Source organism: Balaenoptera ricei, chromosome 11, assembly GCF_028023285.1.
Source record: "Balaenoptera ricei isolate mBalRic1 chromosome 11, mBalRic1.hap2, whole genome shotgun sequence".
Lineage (NCBI taxonomy): Eukaryota > Metazoa > Chordata > Mammalia > Artiodactyla > Balaenopteridae > Balaenoptera > Balaenoptera ricei.
In genome coordinates, this window is record NC_082649.1 from 69,422,574 (window position 1) to 69,444,195 (window position 21,622).

At 37.9% G+C, this 21,622-nt stretch overlaps 1 protein-coding gene across 5 annotated transcripts in view; it reads left to right on the forward strand.

Annotated features, from left to right (window-relative positions):
* DOCK3 (dedicator of cytokinesis 3) overlaps window positions 1-21,622 on the forward strand; it is a 384,123-nt gene that overhangs the window by 183,927 nt on the left and 178,574 nt on the right. For all 5 annotated transcript variants that reach the window (XM_059939761.1, XM_059939763.1, XM_059939762.1 and 2 more), the window contains exons 6-7: window positions 5,503-5,651; window positions 15,172-15,256. In XM_059939761.1, the coding sequence (XP_059795744.1) occupies window positions 5,503-5,651; window positions 15,172-15,256 (234 nt within the window). The remainder of the gene's footprint in view (window positions 1-5,502; window positions 5,652-15,171; window positions 15,257-21,622) is intronic.

Below are 21,622 nucleotides of genomic sequence, written 5' to 3' on the forward strand. Positions count from 1 at the left end.
AGTTAGCATGCTTTATGATGGATATTCTACAACTTTACTCATTTACTGACTCAGAGGCATCATTGCAGCACAATCTTTCTCGCAACACTGAGTTACAAGCAGTTTAGTAAAAATAATTTTTAATCTGGAATATTTCTGCAGAGCTCCAGGAATTCTTTCACAATGATAAGGCAAATTCTACCTGGCATGTGCTGGCAAAGTAGTTTAATTATTCTAAATGTATCATTTCTACTGATTCTTTGGTATACTTTCCAAATTCTGTGACTATTCTTGACAAATATTAGACAAATACTAGAGCTTTTGGAGAGGCTAAATGTGTTGCTAAGATTTCTTTTTCCTCTTCTTTAAAAAATTTTTTTTTAATTTTTTTTTTTTGAATTTTTGACTGCTTTGGGTCTTTTTTGGTGCACACGGGCTTTCTCTAGTTGCAGCGAGCGAGGGCTACTCTTCGTTGCCGTGTGCGGGCTCCTCATTGCGGTGGCTTCTCTTGTTGCGGGGCACGGGCTCTAGGCACGCGGGCTTCAGTAGTTGTGGCTCACGGGCTGTAGAGCGCAGGCTCAGTAGTTGTGGCGCACGGGCTTAGTTGCTCCACGGCATGTGGGATCTTCCCGGACCAGGGCTCGAACCCGTGTTCCCTGCATTGGCAGGCGGATTCCTAAGCACTGCGCCACCAGGGAAGCCCAAACTTTTTCATTATTGTATTTGTTATGGTGATCTGTGTTCAGTAATCTTTGTTACTACTATTACTCACTGAAGGCTCAGATGATGGTTAGCATTTTTTAGCAGTAAAGTATTTTTCATTGAGGTATATACATTGTTTCTTTAGACATAATGCTATTGCACATTTAATAGACTACAGAATAGTGTAAAGATAACTTTTATATGCACTGGGAAACCAAAAAATTTGTGCAGCTCTCTTTATTGCAGTATTCACTTTATTGTGGTCATCTGGAACCAAACCCGCAATATCTCTTAGGTATCCCTCATATACTATTATTTTGATCTACTAAGGAGTAGGTTTCTCAGTAGAAAAGGATTTTTCAGCCTGAGTGGGGTATTTAGCTGTCCTGTGGCATCAAGTGCTCTTAGGTAAATTGTGTGCTCTGGAGCCGGTCTCCGATATTGTTCAGGTTGAATGGCGTGTGTTCTCTTCTGCTAACAAACCCAAGAGTACCACGTGGTGTCAGAGCAGTGCTGGTAGAGCCTCTAGGGCTAGGACCTCTGGTCAAAGAGGCCATTAGGTTGGTCTGGAAAAAGAAATTAGCACCACGTTGATTATAATAATAGTGCTGCTTTGTGATGGTATGATCCATTTCATTCTTAGTGCAGGGTTAGTATTCCCAGCTTTATATAATTAGGAACAGTAACTGATTTTCTATTGGAAAAAAATACTGTACAGTTGTTCTGGTTATCTACGTAACAAACTACCCCAAAGCTTAGTGGCTTAAAACAACTGTTTATTATATTTCATTCTTCTCTGGATAGAGTGAGCTCAGCCGGACAGTTCCACATAGGGTTTCTCATTCTGTTGCAGTCAAATATTGGCAGAAGCTGTAGTCTTCTGACAGTGTGGCTCGGCTAGGTGTGGCATCTAACATGGATCACTCACACAGCTGGGACTGCTTAATGGAGCATCTCCTTGTGGCCTCTCCATGTAGCTTGGGCTTTTCACCACAAGGCGGCTGGATTCTGAGAGGGACCCTCCCAAGAGCATGTATTCTAAGAGACAGGAAGCAGAAGCTGCCAGACTAGTTAAGGGCTATGCCTAGAACTAGCTCAGATCACTACTGTAATGTTTGATTGGTCAGAGCAGTCTCAGGGCCTGCCCAGGTTTAAGGCTGTAAAGAAACAGGTTCCAGGGAATTCCCTGGTGGTCCAGTGGTTAGGACTCTAAGCTTTCACTTTGGTGGCCTGGGTTCATTCCCTGGTTGGGGAATTAAGATCCCCCTAGCCACAAGGCAGGGCAAAAAAAAAAAAAAAGGAAAGAAAGAAAGAAAGAAAAATAGGTTCATACCAGGGGAGTGTCAGATTCACATTTTTGCAGAAGAGCACTTGGGCTGGGAGATATTGTTGTCATGTTTGGAAAATACAGTCTGTTAGAAGCTCTTGATTAAAAAAAATAAATAACCATATAATGCCTTAAAAGAGTATATTAATATATTCTTTCATTGCTATTGTATGTGTGTGTGCATGTTATTACATAGATATTGTATGTATGTGAGTATATGTTCTGTGTGTGCATGTATATACACATACACACATGTATATACATACATATATTTGTGATATTTCAGTATTAATATACTTCATTATACGTGACTTTAAAAAAACACAAAACTGCACTTTTAATTAGTGTTCACAAATCTCAAAACCATCTAACAGTTGAACTATCTTTCCCCTGATGATTTGTGTTACCACTCTCCATGACACTTTTTTAATATCTTTTCCTCTGTTTTCAAACCTCTAACACCCCCTCCCACTTTACTCACTCTCAGCTGATGACTTTGCTTTTTATTTCCGTGGCAATAAAGCAGCCAGAGGAAAAATTTAGTTCTATCACCAAGTCTCCCAACTACCTGTGTCATTACTCAGTTCTGTGCCTTTCCTCTCTGTGACAATAGAGTATCCTGGTTAAGCGAAACCTCCCCCCCACCTTTTAACCTGGGACCCATCTCTTCTTGACTACTTAAGGATTTAACACCTGCATCATCAAACTTTCCCTTCTACTAGATTATTCTCTTCAGTATACAAATAGCCTAAAATTGTGTTTCATTAAAAAAAAAAAACCCTCCCTCCATAGCACAACCCTGTTTTGCTACATTTCTCTGCTTCCAGTTACTGAAAGTTCTACAAAAGAGTTGTCTATGCTCTGTCTCCATTCCCTCCTTTCCCATTACGCTTGAACTCACTCCACCTATTCCATCACTGGTCAGTGATGGCCACCACAGTGCCAAATCCAGTGGCCAGTTCTCAGTCTATATTTTATTTAACCTCTCAGTGCATTTAACAAAGTTCTCCTTAAACCCTGTTTTCAGTACTCTCTTGCTTTTCCTCTCACTTCACTGCTTACTTCTCAATTTCCTTTGCTGGATTCTCCTCACTTTCCTGACCTCTAAATGTTGAAACTTGGTGTCAAACTTAGCATGTCCTAATTGAGCCTTGTTTCCCTCTTCCAGACATGCTTCTCAGGCTCGGAAAAAGAATGATCCTTGATTCCATTCATATCTCACTTCTAATCTATCAGCAGATCTTGACAGCTCTAACTACAAAACATGTCAAAATTCCAAACTCTGAAATGTTTACCTTTACCATTCTTACCTTTGTCCAGTCAGCCATCATCGTATGGATTGTTGCAATAAATAGTTTCCTAACTGGGACCCCCACTGTCCTCTTTGCCTTTTCATGATTTATTTTCAACAGAGCACTCAGAGTAATGCTTTCAAGACTTAGGTCATATCACATCACTCTTCTATTCCAAATCTCCAGTGGCTTCCCATCTTGCTGGGAGTAAAAGCTAAAGACCTTAACATAATTTACAAAGGCCCTGCCTAATCTGGTCTGTGTTGCCTCTCTGACTGCATCATCACCACTTTACCCCTTGTTCACTTTGCTCCAGGTACACTGACTTCTTTATTCTCTGTGAACATACCAAGTTCACTTCCACATTGAGGCATTTGCTCTTGCTGTTTCTCATGCCTATAAAATTTCCCCAGTTTTCCTAAATGCTGTCACTTTATTTCATTCAGGTTTCTACTTAAAGTTCGGCTCACAAGGAAGCCTTTCCCTGACCATTCTACCAGAAGCAGTAACTTCTCCTACCCCCCAGCCAACGCACCCTTGGCCACCCACTGTCTCTATTCTGCTTTAATTTTTCTTCTTAGAATTTTCACCACCATTATGTATTTGCGTATGGTCTGTCTCTGCTCTCTAGAATGAAAGCACCATGAGAGTAGGGACTTTTGATCACAACAAAGTAATAACACTCAGCAGGTGCTCCATAAGCATTTGTTAATTGAATGAATAAGTCAATGCTTGTATATGTATGTAGTGGATTGTTGTGTATGGCTTGATGGGAAAATAATAATCCTAACTTTCTATTTTAAACTTAGACAGGTGACCCTGATTTATCATCAAGAAATGAATGTGCTGGAAACAAACACCACATTGCCTTTATTGCTTATCTCAAGATCTCAATTTTGCAGATGTAATTTGCTTAGGCTTTGTTGCATTTGAGCTGGCAAGCATTCGAGTTCTGCCCATCTGCCAGCATTGTGTACCATCAAGGTGCTTAACTTTTCTTCATATGTTCATTGAGTGAAGAAAGAACAGCTTGATGTAGTTAGAGTGCGTGATTTCTAATGTCTTCTGGTTAAAAATAATTTCTCTTTAAATGGACCTTTAAAAATCTAATGCTCTAGTGCTCCATTAGATGATTTCTAAGTAGTATGATGTTCCAAACATTTTAATCATAAGCTCAGAGCCACTTAAAAACATTAGCTGATTCTACTGATTTGTAATTTACTTTATAATTATAATTTTATTTACAGTCACTTGAATCCAGCTTATTTTGACAAGTGTCTTTTTAGGGGAAATCCTAGATAGAGATTTTACTAACACTATGGTAGAGATTGATCTGTCTTTAAAAGCATTCTTTATAGATTAGTTATATTCCAAGAATTTTAATTATCATATAAAATTGTGCTTCTCTATAATAAAAACAGAAACTGAAAGATTCCAAAATCAAGATTTCACTTGTGAGCAAATAGAACTTTAGTTCTTAAACCTATATTCTTAAGTAAAGATGCTTATTCTGTCATGGCATTTACATTTTTTACTTGTTAAAACCACTGTGATGTCCATAATTAAGTTCATTAAGCTGTTTCCGTTTAACTCTTATAAAGGTGACACTTTTTATTGAACTGAAAAGAGTAGAACTCTATGACACTAGGGACACATACTGTTTTCAAAAGCTAATTAAAGCTAGATGAGGCCTGGAAACCTGGAATGAATCTCACTCCAGAGACTGTAGCTTTATGTTGAAACAGTTCTTTAAAATAGGGCAAGTGATTCTCTCTCTCCCTACCCCAACTTGAGTATCCTTCCTGGAGAAACTGGAGATGTTGCTGGCTGGTTGAAATCTTTGTCATACATAGTAACTTCTGTCAGAGAAAACCACTCTAGGCTCCTGTGTTTCTTTTGGTTCTGATTAAGTTTACTAAGTTACTGGAAAATTAATAGTCCAGTATAGAGTAGAGATAGACAAATGGTACTTTGCATGAGCCAGATCAATTATGTTGTTAGATGTCACTTTATAGAGATTGTTAGACAGTAGGAACTAAGGACTTTGGTTTAAGATTCTTAAATAAGCCTCTCTTTACATTGCCTTTTTTTAGAGGTTCAGAGAAATGAGCACTTTTCATAGTTTAACTATTTCTCTTTTTTTTTTCATTCCCTTTCCATATCCCTTTTTTATTTCACCCAACACCAAAAATGCCCTTTCAGAAACATAAAGTAGATCTTTTCTACAAGCTACGCCATGTGATGAATGAACTTATTGACCTTCGGAGGCAGCTCCTGTCTGGTCACCTGACTCAGGATCAGGTGCGGGAGGTTAAGCGGCACATCACCGTGCGCCTGGACTGGGGCAATGAGTAAGTATGAATGTCATTTGGGCATCTCTCAGTTTCATTTATGATAACTCAGTCCTCATAGAGTTGTACCTGATCAAAGCTTATCTTTAGGGATTAAAGACATTGTTGTATTCTCCACTAAGCTTTGATCATTTTTACAATGAGTAGTCGTTTTTTTCAGTTTATAGCAAAGGACACTCACTGGTTCTACTCATTGAAACTCTCTCAGCCTCTGTTTTCACTTCCAGAAAATTAAATAATTGGATTACATTAGCCTCTGGGGTTTCTTCCATCTCAAATTCCTTGATTCTAAACCTCAGTATCAGAATACTCTTTTGTTTCATCTCTTAGTACCTTTGAATTTCATGTGAATTTGGTGTCCTTTACATTTTATAGCCATATAATGAATCCGAATAAGCATATACTACAAATGGGAACTATCTACATCTGTACATCAGAATATTGTTAACTAATTCATCATTCAGAAATAGTCCTGTATTTATGCAGTGGGTATGACTATTTACTATTGCCATACAAGTACAATTATAAGACTTTGTCATGGGAAGCTGGAGTAGATAGTACTCAGATTTTATTTCTTCCTAGATTTAATAATTGATATAATTCTCAAATGCTTTTGCCTCATTCTCTTAAAATCGGGTCCACTGAACTTTGAAGTGACTAGGTTGCTTCCTATTTAAGATATACATTTACCTTAAGTATATTTTAGAACAAGTCTTTAGCTCCTCTCCCCCTCAAGACATCATTGAAATGATAAAAAATAAAAAGAGTGGGAGGAGCACAGCAATAAATGGGATATGTGAACCCATTTCTAGAAGCTGAAAAGTAGATGGAGGATTAGTAACAGAAGAAGAAGCCTGTAATGTATTGAGGAAACTTCAGCTAATGAAGGAGCTGGTCTGCCTTGCAGCTGCTAGAATCATGGAAGAAAGGGAGTGTGCCCTGGAGCTTAAAAAAAGGAAGTACTTAAAAGTATGTAAAGTAATAATTCACCACCATGAGTAGCAAGCCTGGCAGCCAGGTGTTTCCCTTTCAGATAGACAAATACAAAGACCAATTGCCTAGGGGGAAACTGGGCAACAAAAGTTTGAACTGGGACTTTATTGCAAAGCCCTCCATATTGAGGCATTTAAGGGTTTCAAAGTGTAATGAACAAATCCCTTCCACTTACCAGAAAGAGAAGCTTGCTAGCCACCCACGCATGTACAAAAAACTCATCACATTTCTAGTGCCTTTTAAATTTGAATGGACAATCAAGTATTACCGGGTATTTGAAGAAATCCTTTCATAGGGAAGAGAGGGAGACCAGGATAAACAAAATACCTGGCCCTAGAGATTAGTAAAGAACTTTAAAAATCTCTGAGTATCCTCCAAGAGAATCAAGAAGATTCATTATGCATTATAAAATGCTACGAAAAAGTAATGGAGAATAGGATTTCAAAAAAGAATTTAGGAAGAGAACAGGAAGATAATTTTATGTCATCTCTAGGAAAATAAAACAAAAAGATGGGAAATGGTTGAGGAAAAAACAACAATACAGAGATTCAATCTAGGGGATCCAACATCAGACATTATATTTCCAGGAAAAGAACAAAGGCAATAAAGAGGAAATTCTAAAGAAATTATAGAAGAGAATTTCCTAGAGCCAAAGAGCAGGTGACTTAGGATTGGAAGAGTCTGTCAAATACCTAGTATAATGAATGGAGAAGAAAAACCAAAACCTACAGTGAGGCACATTAAGATATTTCAATATTTGGGGCTGAAGAGAAGATGTTAAAAGGTTATCAGACAGAAAAACAGGTCTTCTTACAAAAGAATAAGATTCACACCAGCCTCAAAAGTTTTATCAGTAACACTGGATGCTAGAATATAATGAAGTAATATCTTCAAATTTCTGTTGGGAAATGATTTGCCAGCCAGAATTTTATAAACAACCAAACTATATAATCAAGTGTAAGGGCCAAATAAAGCCCTTTTAAAGTATTCAAGGATGCAGAAGTTACCTGTCATGGCTCCTTTCTTAAGAAGAGACTTGAGAATGTGTTCTTCCAGAAATAGAAGAGTAAATCAGGAAAGAGGAAACACGGGATCTAATAAACAGTGAACAGAGTGGTAATGTTCAGTAGAAAAGAAAAAAGAACAACTCTACATTAGTTATTTGTGACCTTTTGAAATGACACCATCCTATCCCTGTTTGTTTCATTAAATTACAACCTCTCTTGACTGTTAATAGGATTGCTTGGCATACACCACAGACTCCTTGTATGATATAACATGAATTCAGATGTACGATAGATCAGACAGTGTTCTTTAAATCTAACTTTGGGCAGTAAAAATCTTAGCAAAATGTAGTATGTTAACTTACAGTATAGCTACTGATCCTGTCTCCTCAGCTTCAAACAGTACTGTATGGTATCACTGTATTTATTTTAAAAAATCAATAATGGTAGTAATTTGCAAACATAGCATCACTATGTGCCAAGCAAATTGTTACTCTTGAACTGATGACACTAATAGTTGTATAAATCATTATGTTGCAGTTTAACTGCACTATACATACCAGTAAATGAACAAGAGAAATATTTTAGAAATAGCAATACCTCTTTATGATGAAAGTTAGAAAAGAGACCAATCAGATTTTGCAGTCAAATCTGAAAACTTAAAGATGATAGCTTGGAAACAAGTTCAAATTATATCTGAAAAAGGCAGAGAACATTATAAATACCTGTCAGTAAAGTACAGAGTTGTTCCACCTTCATTAATAACTTTTTCTCAACAAAGTCTGTTATGTGCTTGTGTGTGTGTAGGGGGAGTATTTATATGTTCATTTTGATAAACAATATAAACCAGAAACATAGTTCCATTTCTCCCCCCACCCCACTTTTTTCCCTTCTCCCTCCTTTCTCGAAACCCTGATCCTCCTCTCCTGGTGCTTCTGTATCTTCTTCTCTCCTTTCTCCCTCCCCTTCCACTTCTTTCTTTCCCCAGTTCTTCTTCTTTCCATTTTCCCCTTTACTCCCAGTGGAAAATACAGTCACTTAAAAACTTAAATGAGAACTTTGTAGGTCTACTGTTACTAAAAGAAAAAGATGTATTGCCTCCCAAACCAATAGGACAGTTCTCTCTGGTTCTCACTCGAAGTGACCCTTTTAAAAACATTCCTTCTTAATTTGAAAGAAATGATGGTGTACTGCAAAAATAAAGTCATTTCGTACCAATAGGTTAGATATAGGAGACTGCTCCATGCAACAGCTGAGCACTGATAACCGTATCCATTCTTCCCATTGTATGCCCTCATAATTCCACTCTTCTTGTTCCACGACACTTTTATAAATGCCATAAAATATTGATAAGCTTAGCATATGCTGGCATGTTTTGGGTGCACAATCAATATTTTCTGAATGTATTTTTACGTTGTAATTGATGTAATTAAATATTAATCGTATATAATTTTAAACTTTATGCCTTTTTCTTTAGACTCTTAAACTTTATAGCTCTGCCTTTTCAAAACCTATTTCAGACACTGTTAATAACAGCTATTAATAGTTTATTGAGTACATCTACCTGTATCACTGTGGCAAGTGCATGGTCTAACTTATCTGCACTGTTATAATGAAATGCGATTATGCTTTTCCAAGACAAGAGCTCCGTTTTACCTAATGAAGAAACTCATAAAAAGGCTCAGAAGAACTTTTTCCAGTGTTGCATAGTGAGTGGTAGAACTGGTGTTTGTACCCAGAACTGATGCCAAAGCCCATATAGTTTATGTAGGACCTTACTATCTTTATGATCATTTTTAAGTGTGAGTCTTAAAACCAGGAAAATTATTGTCAGTATCTCTAGTCTGTGGGTTATTTGATCTTTGTTCTGTTATCTATACCACAGGTCTCATAATATATATATCTGCTTTAACACTGAGTTAGAACTTTCAAGGATAAAAACGAAACTGGTACTATACTCTTGTATTTAGAGTTTAAGTTAAATGCAGAGCCCTCCACATCTACATAACAACTATTTTAATTTTTTTTCCTGAGATTAGGAATTTTTATTTATTTGGCTGAAAATTTGAGGATTCTGGCATTAAATTTACGTGGCTTATACTTGTTGGCCTCTTTGCCTATGTGCACACTCATTCCATAAGTGAAAATTATTAAAATTGTATTAGGTAGAAATCAGCATTTATAATATTGTGTTCTAAAATACAGGAAGGGCATAAAACAAGGTTGTATTCAAATTAACTAGCCATTATCTCTGCTCAAGTCTCCTATTCAAAGATTAAGTCAGTTAATTACATCCTCTCCAAGGGAAATTTAAAATAATTTGTCTAGCAATGTAACTTTAATGTGTTAATTTAATATTTTTGACACCTTCCATAAAGATATAGAGAAAAGTTTCTTCTCAGTCTCTACTATCATCACTACAGTAAATATAGCATAGCTGAGTTAAAAGTTGCGTTAACCCAGGACTGACACAGCCTAATTGATCTTTGCCATAGAAAAATACCTAAGTAAGAAATACTTTACTCTTAGAATAATTTATAGGATTTTTCTATTTCTTCTTTAGGTAAAAAGTACAATTTGATTAAAATGTAAACATTTTATAAGCTTTTGTTGAATTAGAATAATGTTTCTATAGATTTCAAGTATCAAATGAAAAAATTGGTATCTTTTTATTGTGAAGTCTCATCATTTAAGACAAATCACCAATAAATGTATACTTTCTAGTTATTCTTTCTCTCCCTCTCTATCACATTATTTCCCTCCCTCGCTTCTCTTTTGTACCTTCTCTCAGGTTTTCAAAGATCCTAACCTACCCATGTCCCTTTCTTCCTGCTTAGTTTATGTTCCTTACCAAGGGAATTGCTCTTGGAGGAAGCAACACAAGCAGTAGTTTGAGTTATACTATGCAGAGAATACTGCCACCACCACCACCCCCGCGCCCCCAACCCCAGCGAGTTTCCTCTGAGTAAATTTTTAGCTAGGACTCAGAAAAGTTTATGGTTCAGTACTTTCTCTTTAAGGACATAGTGATATTTTCCAGCTTCAGGATATCTGAAATTAGCAGAAGCTTCCAATGCCTTCTTAGAGTTCTTCTGATATAAGGTGTTGTACCCATCAATCAGTTTCTTGCCATACTTAAGTCTGAGATAACTATGTTTAAACTATGCATGTGTCAAAATTCTTCTCTCAAGTTACCATGTTCAAATGATTAACTTACACACACACACTCATTCTTTGTGCATCTGTTTTGCTCATCAGCATACCCTGCACTTAGCACAGTGCCTGCACTTGATAGGCACTACATGAATGTATCTAAGTAACAAGGTGGGTTTTTCTTATGCCTGTTGGCTACTCATTCATCAGTCTATGTTTGTTTCCTTCTGGATTGATGTATTGACACAAAATTATTCCTCAAACTATTATGACCAAATTGATTACAATCACTTATAGCCATTAGTATTTAACTTCATGGTTATTAGTAGAAAGGTGGCAGGTATAGTGGAAATATCATGGGTTCAGAGTAAGACAGACCTAGCTTGAGACATGCTCAACTGTACTCCTTTAAAAGGCTACTTAGTAACCTCTCTGGGCTTCAGTTTCCTCAATTATAAAATGGGTTTAATACTGTGTACTTCCCATAGTGCTTAGAGGGGATATACATAAAATGCCTATTCCAAGTAAATGTTCAGTAAAAGGTAGCTATTATTAGTTATATCTTCTATTTTATTACTATATAAATATATCATGCTTTCATTAGTATAGTTATATCTATATGCTCTCATAAGTATTAGAAAAGGGCACTGCCCATAGAAAATCTTAGTATCTCTAGCCTTTTTCAACTGATTCTGGGGGAGAACTAGATCTTAAATGCCTTAAAACATCCATCGTATATAATTAATTAGCTTCAAGTTATTTTCTATGTTCTGTGGTTCAGATGAGGAAACCCAGAAGAAAAAGATACAATAGAAAATAGAATAGAATATGGAACATTCAAAAGACATGTAAAATTCAAAGAATTTGATAGAGAGAGATTCACGGTCTTTAGAGTGGTGCACCTACAAGAATGCAGGAGCAGAAATATGTCTTTTATTCACTGCTGTGTCCCTGAGTTCATCATGAGCCTAGCATAGAGTAGGTGCTAATATTTATTGAATTATTGGAATGAATGAATGAGTGATTAGTGACAAGTGGTGAGAGAAGACTATTTTTGTGAAGACTATTCACCTAAGCAGTTGGTAAGACCATTTTAAAAACTCAGCTCTATACTACATCTGTATGTAGATGTATATGTAGTTGTATGCCTCCTGCTTGTTTAGGAGTCTTTTTTCAGACACAATTCTCTTTAATCACAATCCTTGTACTTTAAGTCATATTTTAGCTAACGATGTAACACATAATGATAACAGCAGAAGCAGTTCACAATGCCTGGCAGTGTACTGAGTGCTTTACATGGATTAATCCTTACAATAGCCTGTGACAGTAGAGAAGACAGTATTGCTTGGTGGGAGAGCCAAGATACAAACTAGGCAATCTGACATCAGAGCCCATGCTCCTAACTACTCTGATGCACTGCCTTCCTTTGCTGTGACAATAAAGAGACTAAGTTGACCATTCCCTGCACTTACTGTTCACTGTTCTTAGAATATGCCATAGGAAGAAATAGCCAGGAACCTCTTTTACAGAGTGAAATTTTAGTGAACATGTGTTGTTTCTCATTGTGCAGCACCTCTGCTTTCTTCCAATGAGGACAGTCCTTCAATTTAGCTTTTGGAAACTACTCTTCCTCCATTGAAGATGATCTTAGTAGAAGGAAATCAATCTTCGGTTTTATTAGATCTCCTGTTAATCATTTTCTTATTTCCTAAGGTAACGAAATCAAGAAACTAAAAGGTACTGTGTTCTAACAACTTCTAGGAGAGGGAAAACACTTTGCTTTTGGGAGAATTAGCATGAGGAATATGAACATTTGCTTGACTCAAAACTGCTCTATTTCCTATATCCAGTACCATTGGTGGTACATGATAGATCCTCAGAGAGTGTCTTTGGGGTGAGTGGATGGGTATATGGGTGGATAATTGAATGGACAAGCAGGCTAAGGGTGGCATAGTGCCAAAGTAGAGTTTGCATAGATGCCATTCTCCAGACAAGCCCCATCACTGCGTGTAGTGCACTACTACAGAGCATATACTCTCAACCATGGCCTTACTGACTTAGAGCCATCTGGATTTTTTCTTAAGCTGTTGTACTGAAAACATCTATTTTGATTGGATTATTTGTACAGTCTTCTTTTTGTTAATTAATTGTAATATTTAGACTACCTCATATATGTTGTGACCATCAGTGGTTAAAGAATATGTTTGAAATTTTATCTCTTCATTTTTGTATTTAAAGAATTTTCAACAGCATGACTACAGAAAATTTGTAAAATATCTTAAATTGATAAATTGTTTAATTTCACTTTCCTTCTACAAATACTAATACCATTTGTGTGATCTTTCCACTGTTTTTCCACATGCATGTAAAAGTATTCTAAATATTTGAGATCAAAACCGCAAAATTGTCTTTCAGATGTAAATTGCTTTTTAAGATGAGAGAGGTGGAAAGGATGTGCTTCAGCTATATCTTGCTCTCCATGATACTACTGCCTTTACATGCTATAAGTATTAGAAGCCAGAGGCCTGAAATTATTTCAGGGAAATTAAGAATAATTAAGAGGTGATTGAATGGAGTACTTCTTTGATGTATGAAGACAGGAAATAAAATCTTACAGATTTAAGTGCATTAATGTTAGTAATCAGATTTGATGGCATGGTTTTACCATTAAGCTGTGAACTATTGTAGTTAAGGACAACCGTGTATTACTGATCTTCTCATCATGCAAAACTACAAGGGTTTTTTTTTCTTCTGCATTTAATACCAAAAAATTGTTTCTTCTTTAAAAACTCATATTTCTCTATTATAGAATAATACAAGTTATAGTAATAGGTAATAGAAAAATATGGGTTTTTATCCTTTAATAGAAAAATAGGTTTCTCCTTTTTTTTTGCCTGCTAAAAAGTACACATCTAAATTTTAATTCTTAATCATAGTAATCATATTAGTCTGTGTGATTAGTGTGTTCGCTTATAGCTTCTTCATGTAGGTTTGATTCCCCATTTTTATTTTATCAGTCTTATTACCATTTAACCTCTTCATATCGTTTCCTATAAAATAGGGTTAAATTGTAAATAAAATAATTCTGCATTTTGGATGTATATGTGGCTTATTTTAAATAAGTGGGAGTTTTATGTACAGAAAGAGCCTAGGGAATTAGTTTTGCTAGCATATTCTAAATGTAGTTCATAATCTAGGTGAAGAAAAAAATATATATACTTATCCTTCCATCATCTATGGCATACTTTTGCCAGGTGCAATAATTCATAACACTCGTTTTAGAGTAGGGTGGTCACAGAGAAGCTCTGAAACGCTGATTAGGGTTATAGGCCCTCTCCTCAGAGAAAATGCATATATGAACATATGCACATACTTTTATACATAGTTACAGGGGTCCACAACCCCTAATTCCACTGACTCCAGATTTAGAGCTGTTGTTCTAGAGAGTGAGAAAGGGCGTAACATGTATTGAATATAAATTATGTATCATATTTGAACCCAAGAGTTCTGCCTGTCCAGAGTTATTTCCACTGTCTCATACTGCCTCCCAATCAACTATTAATCATTATCACTTATTCCTTCCTGCCCAAGTTATACCAGATCTTCTAAGTATTGTTTTCTTTATTAATCGTGCTCCCTGGTTAAACTTCCATCTACAGTGTCTTAAGGTATTGGCTAATGTGTGGCGAGGTCTTCACTATAACCCAGTGTCAGTATTAATTAAATTGAAAATGAGATAAAACTCAACCAAAACATACATTTCTTTGAGTTTAATACCTTTAGGAGGTGATTTTTTTTTTTTTTTTTTTTTTTTGGCTGTGCCTTGCAGTATCTTCGTTTCCCAGCCAGGGATTGAACCCATGCCCATGGCAGTAAAAGCGCAGAATCCTAACCAGTGGACCTCCTGGAATTCCCAGGAGGTGATTTTTATGTGTTTGACTTTGAATTACAAATCTACTTGGACACTGAATAATTTTTTTTATCCTAATGAAAGTAATGCATGGCTGAGCCTGTGCATACTTGCAGGATGGGGGATATCAAAAAATAAACACAACTTATTAATGATCTAAGAAAATCCATCCTTAGTGAACTCAAGCAATCTGTTATAAATGTGATACTGAATGAATCCTTTTTACCGTCACAGGGGGAACTGCTTGATGACGAAAATTGTCACAGTCTTAAAATTCCTAGCCTCATTTATTTACCTAAAGGTGAACACAGTTAGGTTACTGGATAAAGGCATGTCCCTGCGGAGGCAGTGTCTGAACTTCTGTCCATAAGGTCATGGTTGGCATGGGCTCCCAGGCACATAAAGAGAGATGAGTAGTTTGAGGACATGGCATGCTGAATGTGGTCTTTCTCTTTACTAGGCATTTGGGCCTGGACCTGGTGCCTCGAAAGGACTTTGAAGTAGTGGATGCGGACCAGATTAGTGTCTCAGATCTCTATAAAATGGTAAGAAATATTACACAGGGTAGCTTGCTCCTGCACACTTAATTTTTTTCTCTCTTATTATTCCTAATTACATTATGAAACAATATTGCTAAAATCATTCCTTTGTTTCAGTGTATTTAAGGGCTCTTCCTTATCTGGACAGTACCTATCACACTTGCTCTCTAAATGGAATTACTATGTAGGGCTGTTGGACCTACTGTAATGTCTAGCAGTCATTTCTCAGTTGGTTTTGCTGGTGAACAGAGCTCCTTCAGCCTGCAGCAGTTACTAAAATTTTGTCTCTCTCCACCTCTTAAGAAGAGAAGGTAGTTGAAGCTGAAAAGAGCCAGTTATTAATTAATGTAATGATTAACCCTGGAAATAATGTACCAGCATTTCTTTCTTAAAACTTTTTTTATTGAACTATAGTTGATTTACAATGTTGTGTTAGTTTCTGGTGTATAGCAAAGTGGTTCAGTTATGTGTGTGTGTGTGTGTGTGTGTGTGTGTGTGTGTATTCTTTTTCAGATTCTTTTCCATTAGAGTTTATTACAAGATATTGAATATAGTTCCCTGTGTTATACAGTAGGGCCTTGTTGTTTATCAGTGTACCAGTATTTCTAAGATAAATCCTTAACTGTCTGTTGGTTATTATAAAAGTGTATTGAGTTGACTGATAACCAAGATTACATTTTGCAGGGTGAATGAGAAGAAGTAACTAAAAGGTACAAAATTTTAAAGTAAAACAAATAAACATCAAAAACCTTAGGTGACTATTAAGCTTAGACTAAAGGACTGGGTAAAACCTTACTTTGAGGAGTATATATTCAAGGAGTGTATATTGGTGAGAATTACAAGTTTTAGAAAGAATTACAAATTTCTCTTTAAGAAAATGAAATATTTTTAGGAAGCATAGAGGATGCAAAGTATGTTGCCTGGTCAAGAACCATAGGAAATTTGCCTAAATAATATACAAATAACATATCAATTGCTTCTGTATATTTGCTTATGTATATTTACAAGTATACAAAAGCATTTGTGTTCAGTTGCCTTAACTATGCTCTGTGTGAAGTGATATGTGTGAGATATAGAAATTAAAGATGAACGAGACTTACTCCTTCCTTTAAGAATATCACCATCTATGGCGCAGTGGTTAAGAATCCGCCTGCCAATGCAGGGGACACGGGTTCGAGCCCTGGTCCAGGAAGATCCCACATGCCGTGGAGCAACTAAGCCCGTGTGCCACAACTACTGAGTCTGCGCTCTAGAGCCCGTGAGCCACAACTACTGAGCCCACGTGCCACAACTACTGAAGCCCGCGCACCTAGAGCCTGTGCTCCGCAACAAGAGAAGCCACTGCAGTGAGAAGCCCGCGCACCGCAATGAAGAGTAGCCCCCACTCGCCGCAACCAGAGAAAGCCCGCACACAGCGACAAAGACCCAACGCAGCCAAAAATAAAAATAAAATTAAGAAAAAAAAAAAAAAAGAATATCACCATCCAGGGTATTGGCTTCTAACTCTTTCTAGATTATGGAGGATCGATAAAATTTCTCCCCAGGACGATGCAAGTATGATTTTGCATACAAATTTTATACTCAATTTTAGGGAATTGATAGTTGCCTCTGAACCCCATGCATGGTCCCCATGTTTAGAAACTACTCTAGTGGGATCAAATAGACCACAAACAAGAATGTTTATGAGCTGCATGTCATAATTAAGATATACACTGATGCTGTTAGAGGGAGTAGCTGATTTCCTGGGGCTTTGAGAAATCAATGAAAGCTTCCAGAGGCAAGTAATGCTTAAGGTGAGTCTTGAGAGATGCTCAGGGCTTCATCAGGAAGACAAGCCATAAGGAAAGACATTCCAAAATGACACAGAGCATAGGGAAGTAGTAATTCCAGGGAACTATAAGATACTTGGTAACTTTGGCATGTAAGTATGTGTTAGCAATTGGGAGATAAGGCCAAGAAGGAGGCAAGAGCCAGATCACAAAGAGCTTTGTAAACCCCAAATTGGTAGAACTGCTAGTCTGATAGAACCATGGAGTGACATGATTGGATGTGGGTTTTAAATGCTGAGAGAGTATAAAATGCAGAAGACTGGAATCAGGGAGGAAAGAGGCCACGGAAGTGATTCAGGCAAGAAATAAAGGCTAGGCAGCAATAGGAATGGAGAAAAAATGCAATAGAAAATGTAGATGTAAATAAGTAAAAATGATGAATTTTGATGATCAATTAGATATGGAAAGTGAAGGAAGAATGACAGTTTGAAGCTAAGAACTCCTGTGAGAATGGTGGCTTGGAGGATGATATTTTTGGTAAGGATTTTGCATTTTATTCTAAGTGTGACAGAAGGCCTGTGAAGGTACTTGAGCAGGGGAATTACATGATTTGGCTTACATTTTAAAAGGACTCCTCCAGCTGATGTGTGCAGAAGGACTGGAGTGGAGCAAGAATGGAAACAGGGAGTGGTCATTCAAACAAAAGATTTTGATTTCAGTATCTTGAGCTAGATAGAGTTGGAACAGTGGAAGTGGTAAGTTGTTGGATTCTGAATATGTGTTGAAGATAGATCCAGTCAGAGTTGTTAATAGATTGAATAGGTGTGTGTGTATACAAAAAAGAGAAAGGTCAGAGAAGAATGACTCCTATGTTTTGACCTGCCCAACTTTGACCTGGGTGGAAATGGAATAGGAAACATTGTGGGAGAAGTTTTGAGAGTAGAGCAGTGGGGATCAATATTTCTGGGTTTTCCTTTCAAGGTTTAAATGTCTTCTAGACCTCCAGACTAAGATGTTGAAAGTCTGGAGTTCAGAAGTGAAGTTAAGATATAACAATTTTGGAGTCATCAGAGTATATATGGTATTAAAAGCTGTTGGATAAGATGACCACTGCTTTCCACAAACCTCCATACAGTGAAACCCAGTGGTCAGCAGGTCCTACACAACAATTCCAGACAGCCAAGCATCAACAGCCATTGGAAGAAACCTCCCACATGAAACTTAAAGACCAAAAGAAATACTTATGAAAGAAACTTGGAAAAAACAGACAACTCAGTGGAAGAAAATGGTGATTGCTGTCTGCAAAGAGAAATGAGACAGCCAGGAAGCAGAGTGGAGCAATCTAAGAAGCAACCCCAGAAGCTCTAGAAAATTACAATTGAGATAACTGGAATAAACTTGGTATAACTACTGAGACATCTAGACATGGCTAGGAACAAGGAAGTAGGGCAGACAGAGGCTGCCAGTATCAGTCATGCATTGGGAGCAACCATGGCTCACAGTGGCCTGCTCTGCCTAGAATCCCAGCAGCCTTTGCTGCTGTGGACCTCAACAACCCTTGTGGACACTGCAGAACCCCTCAGCTTTTATTACTGGGGACCTCATAATGGACCCCAGCAGACTGCTCCACAGAGGACCCTAGCATATTTCACCACTGAAGAAACCAGTAACCACCACAGAACCCCTGCAGATTTTGCCACTCAGGTTTTCACCCCACAGGTATCTGCATTCACAGATGCCAGCCACCTGAGTCCCCCAGCTCCCTCCACATCTCTTGACAGAGCACGAGTTATGTAGCAGCCCTGGCCTCTGTGGTTGTGTGCATGTAAGACACCAGTCTAGACCCCTACAGCTGACCCCCACTGCTTTGTGTGTGCTCATGTCTAGCCTCTGCAGCTGTGTACCTGCATGCCACCAGCCTGACTCCCAACACAGGCCTCCACTGCCATGCATACAACCACGGCAAGCCCCTGTAGCCACAGGAGTGTATGCCAACAGCCAAGGCCCCCACAGCTGCTTGTGGCCCATATCCAGCCTTGACTTGTCACTGGCCTGCAACCCTAGGCTCACCTAAAGGTAACCCCTGCAGCTGTGCACCTGCACACTGCCAGCCCAACTCCCATCCCTGCCTCCACTGCCATGCATGTGCTCATGGCTAGCCTCTACAACCTCATGAATATGTGCCAACAGCTAGGGTCCCTGCAGTTGCTCGTCAGTCTGCAGTTGGCACCAGCCCTTTCTGCTAGTCCCAGCCCTTGCTATTATGTGTGTGTCTGCAGCTTCCCCCTCCCACTATGCAGGCACCTGAAGCTGGACCCTGAAGCCATGTGTGTACACACTTCTGACTCTGGCCACCACTGCTGCCTGCCCTGGTCCCTAGCCACTGGACCTGGAAGAGCCACTGAGGACCCCAACATCCCTTGCAGCTACTGTGGACCCTCCACAGCTTTCCCTAAGATTCACAGAATTGTTGATATTGTGGACCTATGTGGCCTCAGCCAATGAGACCTGCACCCTGAGCCCAGAGCTACGATATGCCCTAACCTGGGCACCCTGCACCATTAGACCCAGAGTCATAGCATGCTCTAGCATCCTCACATCCATAGGTGAAGGTCTTTCCTTACCAAAGTCAGTCCATAAAGTCTTGAAGAGATAACGGCTCTTCAAATGTGCAGACAACTATGAAAGGCTACAGGGATCACAAAAAATCAGAGAAACATGACACCACCAAAGGAACACAGTAAATTTTCAGTAACTGACCCTAAAGAAATGGAGATGTACAAATTGCCTGACAGAGAATTCAAAGTAGTTATTTTAAAGATGCTCAGAGAGCTACAAGAGAACACCAGTAAACAGTTCAACAAAATCAGGTAAATAAAACAAGACCAAAATGAGAAGTTCAACAAAAACATAGAAAACATAAAAGAGAACCAAACGAATTTTGGAGCTGAAGATTACAGTGACTGAACTGAAGAATTCAGTGGAGAGCTTCAATATTAGACTGGACCAAGCAGAAGAAAGAATTAGTGAACTTTGGGACTTCCCTGGTGGTGCAATGGTTAAGAATCCGACTGCCAACGCAGGGGACACGGGTGTGAGCCCTGGTCTGGGAAGTTCCCACGTGCTGCGGAGCAACTAAGCCCGTGTGCCACAACTGCTGAGCCTGTGCTCTAGAGCCCATGAGCCACAACTACTGAGACTGCGTGCCGCAGCTACTGAAGCCCACGTGCCTAGAGCCCGTGCTCCACAACAAGAGAAGCCACCACAGTGAGAAGCCCGTGTACCACAACGAAGAGCAGCCCCCGCTTGCCACAACTAGAGAAAGCCCGTGTGCAGCAACGAAGACCCAATGCAGCCAAAAAAGATTTAAAAAACCCAAAAAACCAAGAGTACCTGGAATTCCCTGGCGGTCCAGTGGAGCCAAAAAAAAAAAAAAAAAAAAAGAGAGAGAGAATTAGTGAACTTAGAGACAGATATATCAGAATTTTCCAGTCAAAGGAGCAAAAAGTAAAAAGAATCAAGAAACGCTATGATATTTAAAGGTTACCATTAAGAAAATCAATCTATACATTATTAGAGAACCAGAAGAGAGGAGAGCAGAAAGGGGCAGAAAGCTTACTTAAAGTAATGCCTGAGAACTTGCCAAATCTGGGGAGAGAGATTTGAACATCAAGTTCATGAAGCTCATAGGTTCCCGAACAATTTGAACCCACAGAGATGTTCTCCACGACATTATAATAAAACTATCAAAAATCAAAGACAGAGAAAAATACCATATGATATCACTTATATGTGGAATCTAAAAAAATGATACAAGTTAACTTATTTACAAAACAGAAATAGACTGACAAACATAGAAAACAAACTTATGGTTACCAAAGGGGAAAGAGGGGGAGGTAAATTAGAAGTTTGGGATTAACAGATACACACTACTATATATAAAAACAAACAAGCAGCAATGAGACCCAACGCTGCCAAAAATAAAATAAATAAAATAAATTTTAAAAAAACCATGAAGATATAAAACACTTAAGTATATAGTCAAATTCAGAATACTCCAATACTGTAATATGGTGGTATATTACTCTAGTATAAAGGTGAAAAGACAGAAAAGTTAAAAATAACTATAATTACAATAATTTGTTAATGGATACACAGTATAAAAAGATGTAAACTGTGATATCAAAAACATAAAGTGGTGGGAAGTGAGTAAAAGGGTAGAGATTTTGTATGGGATTGAAGTTAAGTTGTAATAGCTTTATCTATAAGATGTTTTATGTAAGTCTTACGTAACCAGAAAGCAAAAACCTATGGTAGATACATACAAGATAAGGAGAAGTGAATCAAAGCACACTACTATGGAAAATCATCAGTTTACAAAGAAAGACAGCAAGAGAAGAGGAAAGGAACTACAAAATGAGCTAGAAAACAATTTTTAAAATAGCAATAGAAATTTCTTACCTATCTATAATTACTTTACTTAAATGTAAATGGATTAAATTCTCAATCAAAAGACATAGAGTGGCCAAATGGATTTAAAAAAAAAAAACCAAGAATATTCTGTTTATTAACAGACTTACTTCAGTGTTGAGAACATGCATAG